The sequence below is a fragment of the Nematolebias whitei genome, chromosome 14 (assembly GCF_014905685.2).
Source record: "Nematolebias whitei isolate Nwh7 chromosome 14, NemWhi1, whole genome shotgun sequence".
NCBI classification, from domain to species: domain Eukaryota; kingdom Metazoa; phylum Chordata; class Actinopteri; order Cyprinodontiformes; family Rivulidae; genus Nematolebias; species Nematolebias whitei.
The window spans coordinates 11,112,460-11,126,957 of NC_056511.1; the positions used below are offsets into that span (position 1 = coordinate 11,112,460).

Here is a 14,498-nt window from a genome sequence, read left to right on the forward strand (position 1 = left end):
TGTGTGTGTGTGTGTGTGTGTGTGTGTGTGTGTGTGTGTGTGTGTGTTGTAGATCACAGCCATGTGTGCTGGGCTTGCTTCGTGCGGCTCCAGAGGCTCCAGCTGGTCTGGGCAGACCCATGGGCACAGAGTGAAGAGGGGCGGAGGAAAATGGGATTTGCGTTTCTTTTGGTCGACTATTTTTACAAACACTATTTTAATAACGTGCACGTTAAGTTAATAAAGGTCAGCGGCTGATGTCCGGAGGAGGGAACGTTAATATCAGTCACACACATCTAATGTACATACAGTAAACAGAGGATTATTCATAGTGAAAAAAAACTTGATGACAGTTTATTAGACAAATTATTGACGTAACCGTTTGCGAGTCAGTGATCAGGTTCCAGAATAGACACTAAGCCTGTTAAAATCTAATTAAGCCAAAAAATATTTGTTGTTACTACAAGCTGACCAATTAAAAATGGCTCCTGAAACGTCTGGCTGGCTAAACACCATTATTTAAAAAACTTAAATGCAAAACCCAAACAAGACTCTCCAGACCCATGGCAACCCCATGTCAGACAGGATATGTACCGTCATTTCTCCTTGGGGGTCTCGTCTCTGTGGGACTAACCAGAAAACCCCTATGACACATCCTAATTAGAAGCCTGAACAGCCTCAGCTATAGGAGTCGATGTGGAGGAGCAGTATCTCAACTCCAAGCTCCTACTCTGGATGATGGAGTTCTGCACCCAATTTCTAAGGCTGAGCCTTCGGAGGAATCTCATTTCAGCTGCAAGAAAGTTTAATTTTACATTCATGATCTCAAGAGAAATAAAAAAGTAAACCTTTAGCTATAAGCTAAATGATCACTGAGACAGGAAAAATCACATTTGACACTGGCTAACTAGCTAACCAACTAACTAGCTTTGCAATCAAAAGGTTTTAGATGCAAGTTGGAAGGATGGTGTGATTCTGGATCTGGAAACAAGACGCATTCAGCTCCAAGTGCGGGTCGTAAATTTTCTTACAGGAGAGAGATCAAAGGGGAGGAACATAAGGCAAATTGTCATTTATGTTCACATATGGCCGTCACACTGTCTGCAAACAGTAGACACACAAACACAGAACACACCATGTGGGGCTGACGCTGCAGCTTAAAACAGGAGGAAACGGACGCCTGTAATATGATCTTCATTTGTTTTGGAAACTATGAATTGAAAATTCTCAGATTTAAATCTGAAGATTTTGTTATAATCAAAAAAGTTAACTTTTTGAGATTTTTTTATTTGGGTCTACAGATTTTTTGTTCTTTTGTTGCAATAAGTCTTGTATTTTAAATGTTTGTTCCAAAACTTTAGAACAGTTGTTTTCCAAGAAAATAAATGCATGAACAAGCTTTATTATGTGAATAAATCTTTTATGTTTCCAAGCATATTTTGGACGTTTGCTTGACTTTAGTCCTCGTCACCAACCAAGGACACAGGAGGGAGGAGGGATTCACGCGGCCTACTAACCTACAAACTTTGTGATGTGGGTCTGTGTGTACACAAACCTTTTCAAATGGTCGGCTTGACAAAGCATGCCGTTCTGGTGAGCTAATAGGTAAAAAAAACAATGCCAGTGAAGCAAAGCAAAATTTTACTGGTCTAAAATGAAATGCCACTTAACATTCCTCTAGAAGGCAGTTTTTAGATGCAGATGAATGGCCTACTGCATAGTATAGTTTAATATTTGAAGTCTTTTAAAGTGAGCCGGCTACCGGATGTTTAACTTTTCTATGCCAATAATTAAAGACTTTTGGACACCGTACACAGAAAATCTAAATGTTGATTTTAGGACTTGCCAAAAATCAACAGTCTTCGCAAAACAGAAGGGGTTTCGGTTATTTTAAAAACAACAATATTGTGTTAGTGCATCTAATTGATCCTGCAGTGTAAATGGGATAGATTTGACAGTTTTTAAAACTGCTGGTGTTTGACAGAGACAGAACTCGCTGTCACTGGTTAACTGCAAGCTGAGAACACACATCTGGGAGGTCGGGACAGCTCGCTCTGTCAACAACGCAAGAGAAACTTTGCAAGATTTCACTCAGCAGTCCAATGACTCACCTGGGTGCAACATCCTGAAACGCAAACCCACACACATAAACCTCACGAAGACTTCTGAAGTCAGTGAGACCCAGGCGAGGAGCTGCTGTTTCAAACCTCTGACCTCTCGTTGGGTTTCTTTTCTTTTGGTTTCTCTCCGATGTCTCTTTATTTAACAAGTGCTAGAAGAGTCGAGTGCCAGAAGGAGCGCCGTGATTAACGGTCCCACTTTCACTCGCATTTATTGTCAATTTCGCACTCTCAAAACATAAAGAGACTTCCGAAACAAAAGGTGTCCCCGGCTCAACTTTCAACACGTCACTTGTCTCTCGTCAGAACATTTCCCATCCCAAAAACCAAAGTCAAAACACACCTTAAAGAGTAAAAAAGCAACGTGAAACAAAAATCAGTGGAGCTCTCAGGTTTTACATGAGGATATTTGGCTTATTTTTGTCTCTGCAGTAAAAGTTGATATGTGAAATATCCTGCACTCGTTCTCTGAATTTAACCAGATTTGCATGTAATTTAACATTTAAAAAAAAGTGTGCACCCAAAATGCTGACTTACAGACCATTGGAGGAATGGTTCACGGTTAAAAACAAAGACGAGAACAAAAGCAATTTGGGTTTTTTTCACAGTTTATCGATTGAAAAAAATAAAAAAATTTTGACCTCTAGCATCTTCTTATTGACAGGAAATGTGGGAGGAATTATGAAAATGTGGTCTTGGTTACAATAAATGCCACTTGAAGTAACCAGCTATCAAGCCTGCTTGTTATTTTTAAAAACTTGCTGCAGCACAATATCACGGTTAATTTGATACTCTTCAGAGGTTCTTTGTGTGAAGAACTGAACAAATACATGTGCTTAAATTTGTCCTTATTAACAGGTCTCACTATACAGCAAAGAGAAAAAACGAATTGAATAATAATCAAATAAACCCACACTTCCTTTGCAAAACAGCTGTCTTAATGCTCTACAGTTTCCCCCGCCCCACCTTCGCTCTGTGCCGGAAAGAAATAAGTGGATGAATAATTACAGGTATAAACACCTCGGGGCCATCCAAAGGGTTTTTTCCTCTCGTGATATTCCTCTAAACATTTCCGCCTCTTGAAAGAGTCTTCTGAACGATTTCTCTTTAGGTGCCTTCATAGCTTGCTACATCAAAGCCAGCAGGGCGATGAAGAGGCTCACATGGTCATTTGTATTTTAATCTTCCTCCCTCCTTTTCCCCTCCCTCAATAACTCTATTTACTTCTTTAGCCCCCCCCCCCCCCTTTAAAATGTATTTATCAGCCTTCACGCACGTTTATTTTGATCTTCTGCTCACATTCTCGCTCTTTGAAGCACGACTAAAATCTACCTGAGATCAGCTGAACATTTGCATCATTTTTATTTATATATTTTGTCAAAAAAGTGGTCATCTAAAGTTTTTTTTTTTTTAAATCAAGAAATATGATCTTCTAGATTGTTTTCTGTGTTATGATAGATCTGATATTTTTATGCATCAGTGAAACATTTTTTGATCTTGCTTGAGTGAATTGGTTAAAAAAATGCTCTTAACATTTAACATTGAAGAAAATAGGTTAGACAAGAAATCCCCAACTAAACTTATAACCCCCCACCGCTTTATGTTTAAGTGATCTGTTAGCACTCAGAATTTCATTCAGAATATAAATATGTGATGAACATGATTCTCAGCTACTACCACACTAAATATTAGCTCAATATCTGTAAAAATGACTGAGTTGTAGCCAAGAGGTTTTGTGGCCATCCTGAATGGGGTCGACTCCATTAGTTTTTTGTTGTCGATCTGTACACTGGTTCATTAGATATTTTGCTAAATGACAAACGCACGCACACACAGAGAGGGAATTACACAGTTGTTCTCTTTACAATGCCTTATTTTCTTCTTTCTGCAAGTGCTTAAACTCTTACAGAAGGAAACATTTACTCCTGTTTGGCATCAGCCACATGTCATTACATACTCTAAAGACTTTATAAAACCATAATCTCACACTTACATACATTACAACAAAGACAAACTGAAATTCTGCCAGATCTTACACCCAGAAGTGCCTGCGTATACTGCAAACTATATCAGTCTCTTTAAGGAACTTCTACAGCGATAATCTGAACGGGAGGAAATGTGAAAATTACTTTTAGAAATAGGGAGTGTTCATGTAGAAAAATAAAAAAAAAGGTCCCAGCTATCTTTGACTTGTAGTGAAAGCTGATTTTCTTTCGGTCCTTTTAAATCCAAGTGCTTGGGGTCCTTATCATTGGCAGTCAGGGGCAGGGAGGCCCCGGCGCAGCTCATCCCAGCCCCTGGGTCTGTAAAGGCAGGATTAGGGAGGCCTCAGCCTGTGTTGCTGCCATTGTTTACCGAGAGACTAGAGGAAGGCTGAGCAACCCCCCTGTCAACACGGCAGCACAATGGGAAAAAAGGAAGTGGCAAGATCCTAGAGTTTTATATGCACATACACACACACGCCATCCCCTTGATCTTGGAGGATCAACCTCGTAATTTTTGGAAGTTACAACGAGTAAGGAAAAAAAAAGGGGGAGGGAAGCCTGTCAGTACCAGAGGATTTCTGGATGGACACAAGGGCAAGGAGAAAATTAATTGTTGTCTGAAAGCACAAAACAAAAATTTAAACCATCAAACTGATGCGAAAAGTTTGGAAAATCTGTTTTGGTTACAAGAAAGCCATGACGGGGAGTCTTCAGTGTAAAAATACTAAAGCTTTGCACAATAAAACCTCTCAGCTGACTATTAAAAGTCATAAAAAAAAGATGATAAAGTTGAACCGTTTTCGTTTTTTCCCCCCAAACACTGCCTCTCAGCACTCTTCCCGTCAATTTTCAAATTTGGTTTGCGAAACGAAGTTGTCAAATGAGAAGGAAATTCCCTCAAATGAGACGTCAGCAGCAGTTAAATATGAGCTTGTAAACTCCACTGACTGGCTACATGCTGCCAAACAGTCATTTAACCAAACGTTTGGCGTTATCCTGAAGAAATTGGCGAGCTCAGAAGGTCATTTACAGGTAGCATCCAGGTGTGGAGAAAAATAAAGCCTTCAGTGTAAAGGGTTGTCTTCGGAGTTCGTTTACATCTTTGTGTGACCACAGCTTCCACATCACAGGGAGTTTCACAGCCTCGTTGACACTGAATAAATCTATATAAGACCAAAAATCAGATATTAAGTTCGATGTGCAGATAATGGTAAATCAGGCACGTGCTGACCATCTATTTAATCCTCTGAAAGCTTTGCTGCTTTAAAGACATTAGTTGGTTTTGTCTGTCATTATAAGTACAATAAGGTGTTTTTAAACGTATCAGTAAAGGTTTAACACTTGGGTTTCAAAAAATATTACCACTAACCACCAATTATTTTTGTTTTAGCTGTGAGGCAACCATTTTGTTTTAAACACCTTGTACGTAATTTCCGCTGTCATTACATAAAGAAGTCTGGCTGTTCACCAATTTCACATTTGCTGCGAAAAAAAAATAAAAAACCCAACTGATTTGTAGACTTATTTTGAGGTGAAAGCAGGAAGAGTAGCTTCTTTTATAAAATTAACTTGAAACTAACTGTTTCATACTTGGATTGTTTTTCCCCCTAGACCTACTTACAGAGTCTACATAGCTTTCTCTGCTGTGGAATTAAAATACTACATTATTCTGCATGATCTTTGTCAATTTGGCTTGCTACTAAATGCAGATGCCAAAAAGGGGATTGAAAATGATGTGACACTATATAAATATATGATGTATATAAAAAAAAACCAGTGCCTTTTATATCGGTAAGTTATTTTGATGGTATGGCCGATATTTAACTTTATCGCTAATATCGGCCGATACAATACTGTGCCGATAATATCGCGCATCCCTACAAAGAATGCATATCTTTAATACCTCCTCCTTTTCTGATAGCAACACTGCTGCCCACTAGTACATTTTATTGGAGAAACTGCACTCTGTCATCAGTGGAAGCACAGAAATCTTTATTTAAAATGATCTGTAAGCTCGTATTACTTACAGCGCAGCATTAGCACTTTATAACGATGTAAATCAATGGATAGTTTTTAAACCTTGACTGTTATTTGTCTTTTTTATTAGTTTCTATTTATTCTATTTCCTAAACTTCAGTAAAAACAAAACAAAACAAAAAACTTCTAAAGCACAGAGAAACATCAGCTATTAGTAATAAGGCAATACAATATAGAACAACACTGAAGAATTTGACTCACAGGAGAAATGTTCACTTAGATTTTGGTCTAAAATAAGTTTCAAATAGACTGTTTTTCTTACAGATCGAGCTGTACATATTGCCAACACTCTAGCTTTGTCATTTCCTTAATCCTCATTCCAAAATCAAAACGCTCTCTCAAAAATCAGGAGAATGACAAAAAAAAATTTAATTGAAGTGGACAGATGCTACAAAACCAGCTCAGATGTTGGGGCAGGGCAGAAGAGAACAGATACGTTGATATTTGATTAAAGAAAACTCTGTATATAAACCCAAACATTTAAGTCCCTGGAAAACTGTAATGCTCAGCATTATACACACAACTAGCAGAGTTTTGACATACATGCTGCATCTGTACAGTCCAAACGCACACAGTAAACATTAGCACACTAATGAACTCTGGATACAAACCCAAGCATTAGTAACAATCTTGTGGAGAAAGCATGCAGATGAAGATACAAACAACGTGCCAAAAGTCTCTTAGACACATGCTTATTGTAACAAACATAAACACACAAGCATATTATACACTGTTTCAACTCTCCAGATAAAGCTTTATCCAAAGACAACAAGCCGAGGGAGTTTAGTCGCATCTCTAAATCCCACAAATCTCTTTCTCTGACCACTTCCCTTGAAAGGATGGCTGATATCGCTAATACCGTGACAACAGCTACATGTCCCATGATGTGATGTAATACGAGTATTACCGCTGAATGGAATAAGAAGGGAAGACATTTTGCAGCTGCCTCTCCAGAGTTCAAATGCTTTGTAATGTTGATTTCAGACACTGTTTTAGTTTTAGTTTAACGTAAAAACAGCACAATATTTTAGACCAATAACAGCTGTCGTTCAGCTGCATTTGGGTTTCTCAGACAGTTTATTTCTGGGAAACTTGTTTTTGTGGCCAAACTGAAGCTACACAAAGTAAAAAACAAAGCAACAAAACCCACTTATAAACTCTAGACCTGACTTTTGCAGTGGACATAAACCAACACGTTTCACCCAGGGGAGGAAAACCCAAAGAAAACTGTTGAACTTTTTGTAAGACTTTCAGTCTCTCAGCTGATGCTCTCACAATGAGTTCAGCAGTTTCAAACTGTTTACAGTAACAAACAAAAATTCAGAGAAATTGTTATTTGCTTAGTCCCTCCCTGGCTGTAAATGAAGTGGTTCTGAGTCAAAATAGGACAAAATATTGAAGCATCATAGCTGTCTAACAGGTGATGAAAACAGAACATGTCTTTCCTTTAGAAATTGTGATCAATTTTTTTTTTTATCAAATGTATTTACTGATTTGATTTTCCACTTTTACCAAGTTCCCTTCAGCATAAACCTGGGCGATTTGGGCCAAAACTTATATCTTGATATTTTTCAGATAAATCGCGATATACATCTTGATATTTTTTCTTTCCATAAATTAGCAAAAATATATTTCCGAGTCAATTTTGTCCCAGTTGTCACACAGCCACATTTATTAACAACAGCTGTAACTGTACAAAATAAATGCCTAAAAATAAACTATTGACATATATTAAATAATAATCCTCTTCAGCTGGGAGCAGCTGTGGCTGAGAGGCTAGAGCAGTCGTCGTCTAATGGGAGGGTTGGGGGTTCGATTCCACCAGCAGTTACATGCTGAAGTGTTCCTGAGTGAAACACTGAACTCCTCACTGCCTCTAATGTGTGTCCCATCGGTGTATGAATGTGATAAAGCACTGATTATTCTTTGTAGAGATCTAGTAGAGGGCATGAATGGGTAAATTAATGCACAGATTGTGTTGTAAAGAGCTTTGAGTGTCTTGATAAGATAGAAAGGCTCTATGCAAGTGCAGTCCATTCAGCTGTACCGCCTTCACGTGAGTAAGCGTGTGTGAACTGCGGTAATGAGCCTCCACTTGGAACCTTGAAGCTGCAGCTCAGACAGACCCAACTCCTTCCTTGAAATAAACCACGGTTCAGAACTCATTTAGCCGTAGTGTGCCTTTTAGAGGAACAGAGAGAGGTAGCGCGACATTAATAAATCAGCAGCTTTATCATATAGCTAAGACACGGTCCCGTCTCAGTTGTGGAACAAGACGGCTAAAGCGTTAGCCGTCTTGGTAGCCACTAAGGACCGTATCTTTGGTGATGATAAACTGCTGATTTATTAATGTCGCGTTACTACCTCTCTCTGTTCCTCTAAAAGGCACACTACGGCTAAATGAGTTCTGAACCATGGTTTATTTCAAGGAATGAGACAAGTCTGTTGGACCTGTAGCTCCACACACGCCCAGCTTTAAAAAAAAAAAAAAAAAAAAAAAATTATTACAAAACTTTATCAACTTTACCAACAAGTGTCTGCCAGGGGTACATTAACAGGTACAAAAGTAAATTGTATACAAGTGTAGAAAAGAACAATATAATTATACAATGGTACACAAGGTAAAAAAGTCTAAATATACAAACCAATTTACAGGTTATATAGATAAATTCACATTAGCTGCTCATGTTTACTGTCGCTAAACGTCTCCTCTGCTGCCTGCCCACCTCTTGGAGAAGAAGGAAGGGGAGGGGGAGCGTGGCTGAGGGCTGTGTGTTTGTGTTCAAGGAGGGAGGAGGGAGGCGAGTGGGAGAAAGAAGACGGCAGGAGGATTTCCAAGTGTAAAACTATATTGTTACATATCGAGATAGTCTCAACTTATATCGCAAAAAAATTATATTGATGTTTTTAAAATGTCGATACATCGTCCAGCTCTACTTCAGCACTTGAAATGCTGCTGAGCCAAATGAGATCAATTGTAATCTAGTCTGATGTGGACTGAATCTATCAATATCTAGGTCAGGACTCTGGAGTAAATAAATATGGAATCAAATAAGTGAATGATATGGAAATAATGTGCAATGTGCATGCTGTTGTTTAAAATTAAAAATGATGTCATTTACAATAAACCCATGTTTTCCTCACCCCATCTTCGTTCATCTCTATCATCTAAACCAGGCGTGGTTTACTTAAGGTCAAGTATTTTGTGGCTCTATAAAAGCTTTATTTAGTGGGGAAAGTTGGTCAAATTGATCCATTTTAAAATGTAAAGATTGCAGACCCTGGATCTAAGCCATCAAATGAAAATTTTTAAGATATATCCTGGTTTGATAAACACAGCTTGGAGTCCTAGTCGTATCACTAGGCAGACAAGGTGACCAAATCAAAGTAACTGTTAAGAAAAGGGATGAAAAGTTCAGTGAAACCTACGTTTCACTCTTGCAATTAAATTAAATATTGCTGAGGTTTGACACAAAAACATATTTGTCTAAGGATCATCTAACATCCTCTGAAAATGAGAAAGAACCAGAGGGGAGTCGGGAGAGCTCAGCATCAGACGTGGACACGCACAGAAACGCAACATGTGTCATGCTAACACCACAACACAAGAAAAAAGCAGTCATTTTCCCTGTCAGTCTCCGAGACCTATAGTTTCTGATTCATCTCTTCCATCCATAATCATCGCAGACCCCCCACCACACCACCCGTTCCACAACTGTTCTCACCCCTTTCAAGTGGCAGGTAGCTGGGGCCCGAAACGCAGCTTCTGCCTCACAACTAGCGGGCTAATTACAAGGGAAGCAGCAACAAGTGAGCATTGTGTGGAGTCTCGAAGACACACAGGGAAAGAAAGTGCTCTTTATCTTGGCAGCAGCAATAACAACCTCCCCCCCACCTCCACGTCGCTCCCTCCAAATACGAGCGATTTTTGCGAGGCTTCTGCGGTCGGCACTCCAGGGTTGAACGGGGAAGAAGAAAAAGAGGAGAGCAAATACTCGTGTAGTCTACGAACACCATCACGCTTGCTCACGGCGTTTGTCAAACATGACGCCAGATGTGAAGCTTTATGCATCGACAAGTACATTCAGGGAGAAATAGACACACACTCATATTTTAATCAGTCACATCCCCTCAATCATGGAGTTAGAGTCTGAATAACTGATTCAGAGAAAACACGAGATGCTGGTGTGCAAACTTGCACTTGTCTCAAAACAAACAACTTCGACAGGAAAACATGTAAACAAGAATTCTAATTTAAGGATTATCTTTCCAAGAAAAAAAAAAAAAAAACATTAAACACAACCTGAACTTTTTATTTTCTCTGAGAGCAACTCCAACTACTGTGAAGTGAACAAAACCTTGACCGACATGTAAAAGCAACAAGATGACAAGATTTAACTTTTACAGCAACAATAAGAAAACACTCAATCTACAAGCTGGAACTTGAAAACTTGAGCTTTGAAATGATTTTTTCCTAGAAGAGTCTGCAACGACTTAAGATTTTTTTTAGATCCTTATACGTTTTCAAAATGAACCAACACGAAGGGCGGTAAGAGAAAAAGCTAGGACAAAAGCGCTGAACTCGTGTTGCTCTCCACAGAAACTAATAAACATATTTAAACACAAACATAATGTGTCACTACTCAACTTCTTTGTTTAAACAGAAGTTAAATAAACTTTTCAGCTGCTCAGTATCTTCAAGATAACAAGAACTTGGAATATGGGCTACAGCAGGGCTTTAATTTCTTGTGTCTTAAATTAAAGCTGTTCAGAAAAGTATTTTGTGTTTAAGCTGTAAGTTCAATCAAACAACAGGATTACGCAGAAGGCAAACTATAAATTAGTTAAAACTGCTTCTCTTTAGTGCAGCTTGTCAGCATGCAGTCGTTTACAGATGACTTAAAGGAACATTGTCAGTTTTCTTTATAGATATGAGATCAGATGACCCATAGTGGCTTCTTAAAACCGACCCCCAAGTGTTTTTGGTGCTTGCTTCAGTGGTTGAACTGATCTACGGTATTACCAAGGCTGAGACAACGCTCTTCATGCTCGGCGTGAAGAGACGGAAAAACATCACGTGCAACAATTCTAAAAGTTGCTTAGCTTTAGCAATTCATAAACAAATGCAAGCTTATTCCAGCTGCAGCACTTTGAACAGATTTCACTCCGTTTTTGATGCAGTTTTATTTCAGCACAAGTCAGAGCACGTGAAGGTTTGCGATCGACTTGCAGAGAGGCGACTGTCGCATCTGTGTGACGGAGTCAAATCTGTTGCCCCCTCTGATCTCAGATCAGCCTTAATTAAACCAAAATTAACCAGTTTGTGTACAAGAAGATGACCAGTTCTGCATTGAGATTTGAAAAAAAAAAAAATAAAATAAGAAGGTATTTACAAGTATTTTTAATTATTGGTCAGTGGACATCATTATAACCTTCATACAGCTGATGTTAAATAATTGAATATAACACTGCATGAAAGGAGAGGCGTTTAAAATTCTGTATAATGTTATGCTTCTTGGTTGCAGCAACAGTGCAGTGATCGGATCTTATAGGGACGAAAAACTCACTGATTTTAGGACATTTTCTGCACAGCATACGTTAAATGTATTCAAAATCTAAACATAAAATGTCTTTACTTTATAAAAATAGCAGAAAATAACACACTTAATGTTTAAGTCCATGTTTGGACTTACTGAAATAACTAAATGTATAGGCTTTAATGTAAAATATTTCCATTTCATTCGAGTGTTTTTCTTTTTCTTATTTCCTCTGTTATTATGAGCTCCTTTAGCAGGATCACCAAAACCCCATGTTGTCAAAATTCAAAACCACAACATGCGAGTTGAAAGTTAAAATAACAGAAAAGAGGAGGCCTGTAGGAGCAAATAAGAAGGGCAGACATGATCTCCCTCAGTGAGTGACAGCAGTGAGCATTGCAGAGCATCCAGAAGTGAAAACAGACCAAAACTGGACTTACAGATGGAGAAACTGAGCTGTTGGGGAGATAAGGGTCTGGCAGCATCAGGAATGGGTAGCCTGGATACGCCGGCGACTTGTACATGCCTCCATCTTGCTGCTTCGACACTGAAAAAAAAAAAAAAGAAAAAAGTAAACAATAGTTATAAAATAGAAGGTTAAATTAAGGTTTTAATCTAAACACGAGAACGGTATTGCTTAAAAATGAACTTTAAGGTAAAATAAAAAGTTGCAAAAGTAACTATTAGGGCTGTGGATGGAAAAAATTAGATGCGAGGATGTAAATAAAGCGTGTGACACTTACTCGCGCAACACGGCTAAGAGGTTTAACAAAAAGAAAAAGCAGACATCCAAAATAAACGTGCGTGCAAAGCAGGTGAACGATTACTGAGCCGTTGCATCATGTTTATATCCTCATTTGAGCACAGACGTGATATAATACTTTATGGGGGGGAGGAGGGGGGTGTTGGGGGTGACAGTTGTCACCTATAGCCTCGAGAGGCGTGAACTTCAGGAGCCTGAGTGTTTATTTTCACCACCACCCGACTATAGAGCCTGAGGCCTTTCAGATAGGACGACCTGCAACAAATGAAACTACGAGACAAAACGCCAGCATCAGTCGTCATTAAAACTTTTATCGCGGACAGACTCAGAAATAATACAATCAACACGAACTTGGGAGGGGGTAAATGTCAAATTCAATTTGCAAATAAAACCTAAATGAACCACAAATCTGGACGAGGTGGAAGATTTCACTCGAAGGATAATAATGTAACTTTTTTTTCCCCTTTTACCGAAGCCTGAAATGAGTTCCACGACCGACTACAACCTATAATTAACGCTGCCAAGTGAAGTATACACTTTCAAAACGTGCCTACATGGAGGAAGGGAAGTCACTCTGTTCTTTTTGGGTGGTAAAGGAAAAAAAAAAAACTAAGATAAAAGTCTTAAAGCTTCGTGGAAAACTATTAAAAAGTCTCTAGAATACAAATAAAACTGGAATGTTTGCACCATTCTTAATGAAATACTTTTACCTTTTTATTGAAACTTTGAATAAACTTTAAAATAGTGTACTTTTACTGAGCAGAATCATTGCTATTAAATTTTTTTTTATTTTTAGTGGAGGTGGGAATTTGGACATCTCAAGGGTGTCAAATAGTTACAAAAGGGGCCAAAGCCACTGTCCAGTTTCAGTCAATACCCGACGTCGTTTCGTGGTTGCAGTTCCATCGGTCTCATTTTACATTCACTGTTGCTCTTTCCACATCCGAAATCAAAGATGACTGAAAAACTCAACCTTTCAACCTTGTTTTCACTTTAATTTGATTAAACTGTAAAGCACTTTGGTCTGCTTTTTGTTGTTTCTACATGCTATATAATAATGAGAATAAGCTTGAACTAAACCTATCAATGTTTTAAGCAAAATGAGAAAAAGATTAAAAAAACAAATGCATTTAACATACAGTAGTGTTGGGAGGGCCAGATAAGATGTTTAAAAAGGACCAGATTTGGCTCGGGGGCCTTCAGTTTGACACATGTATTTCAAGTCTTTGAAGTTAAAGCTTCAGCACGTGCCCTCGTGACCAAAATACCTCCTTTTTGTTTTTTTTACTTTCACACGGCGGGTGTTTTGTTTTTACCCCTTTTGGTCTCTGAAATCAGATGGGAGCAAGTTGGAGAGATGTTTTTGTGTTTTTTGGTCGTACCTCCGTCGAGATGCTGTCGGTGTTTGTCCGGGAAGACCCTCTGCTCGCCCTGCTGTCCCCGCCTGAGCGCCTGGGGAGGGACAGAGACACGGACAGAGGTGAGACCAACAGAAACCCGCGTGCCAGCAGCACGCAGACACTTTAAACGCTTTCCGAGCGGGTTTCTCTTGGGACGTCTCTGCCCCATCGGGAACTTCAGACGCGTTTGCTCCCACCTACCTCCCTCTGGTTTATTTCCGACTCGTTCACCAGGGAGGACTTGAGGTCGGCCAGGTCCCTCTCCGTGAACGCGTTCTCCTGGATTTTCTCCTCCTGCTCCCCTTCGTCTTTGAACGATATCATCTCATCATTCGCTCCCAGGTCGTCTCCTCCGCCGCTGCTGAGCTGAGGCATGTCTACCACTTCCCCCACCCCTCTGCACCTTCTACTTTTATATACGATAATAAAAAATAAAAAAACAAAGTTCAAAAGAAATTTAACCCCAAAAAAAAAAAAAAGTGTTGACAAGAAAAAAAAAAAAAGTGACTTCCCGGATAAATACCGTCAGTTTGAAGCGCCTCCAAAGTAGAGAAAGCCCCACCACACAGAGAAAAGTTGAGATGTGGCGTGCTCCCCCCCCGGCTGCTCGAAGACTAATGTTTCACTACAACAGCAAACAGCTCATTTGAGCCCAAGACAAGGCGAGGAGTCCCGAC

General features: G+C 39.2%; 1 protein-coding gene across 1 annotated transcript in view; it reads right to left on the reverse strand.

The window, feature by feature from the left end:
* tcf7 (transcription factor 7) overlaps positions 1-14,293 on the reverse strand; it is a 77,599-nt gene extending 63,306 nt beyond the window's left edge. The window contains exons 1-3 of the mRNA XM_037687866.1: positions 14,023-14,293; positions 13,804-13,873; positions 12,099-12,205 (exon numbers count right to left, since the gene is read on the reverse strand). Of these exons, the coding sequence (XP_037543794.1) occupies positions 12,099-12,205; positions 13,804-13,873; positions 14,023-14,196 (351 nt within the window). The 5' untranslated portion in view covers positions 14,197-14,293. The remainder of the gene's footprint in view (positions 1-12,098; positions 12,206-13,803; positions 13,874-14,022) is intronic.
* Between the last annotated feature and the right edge of the window lie 205 nt (positions 14,294-14,498).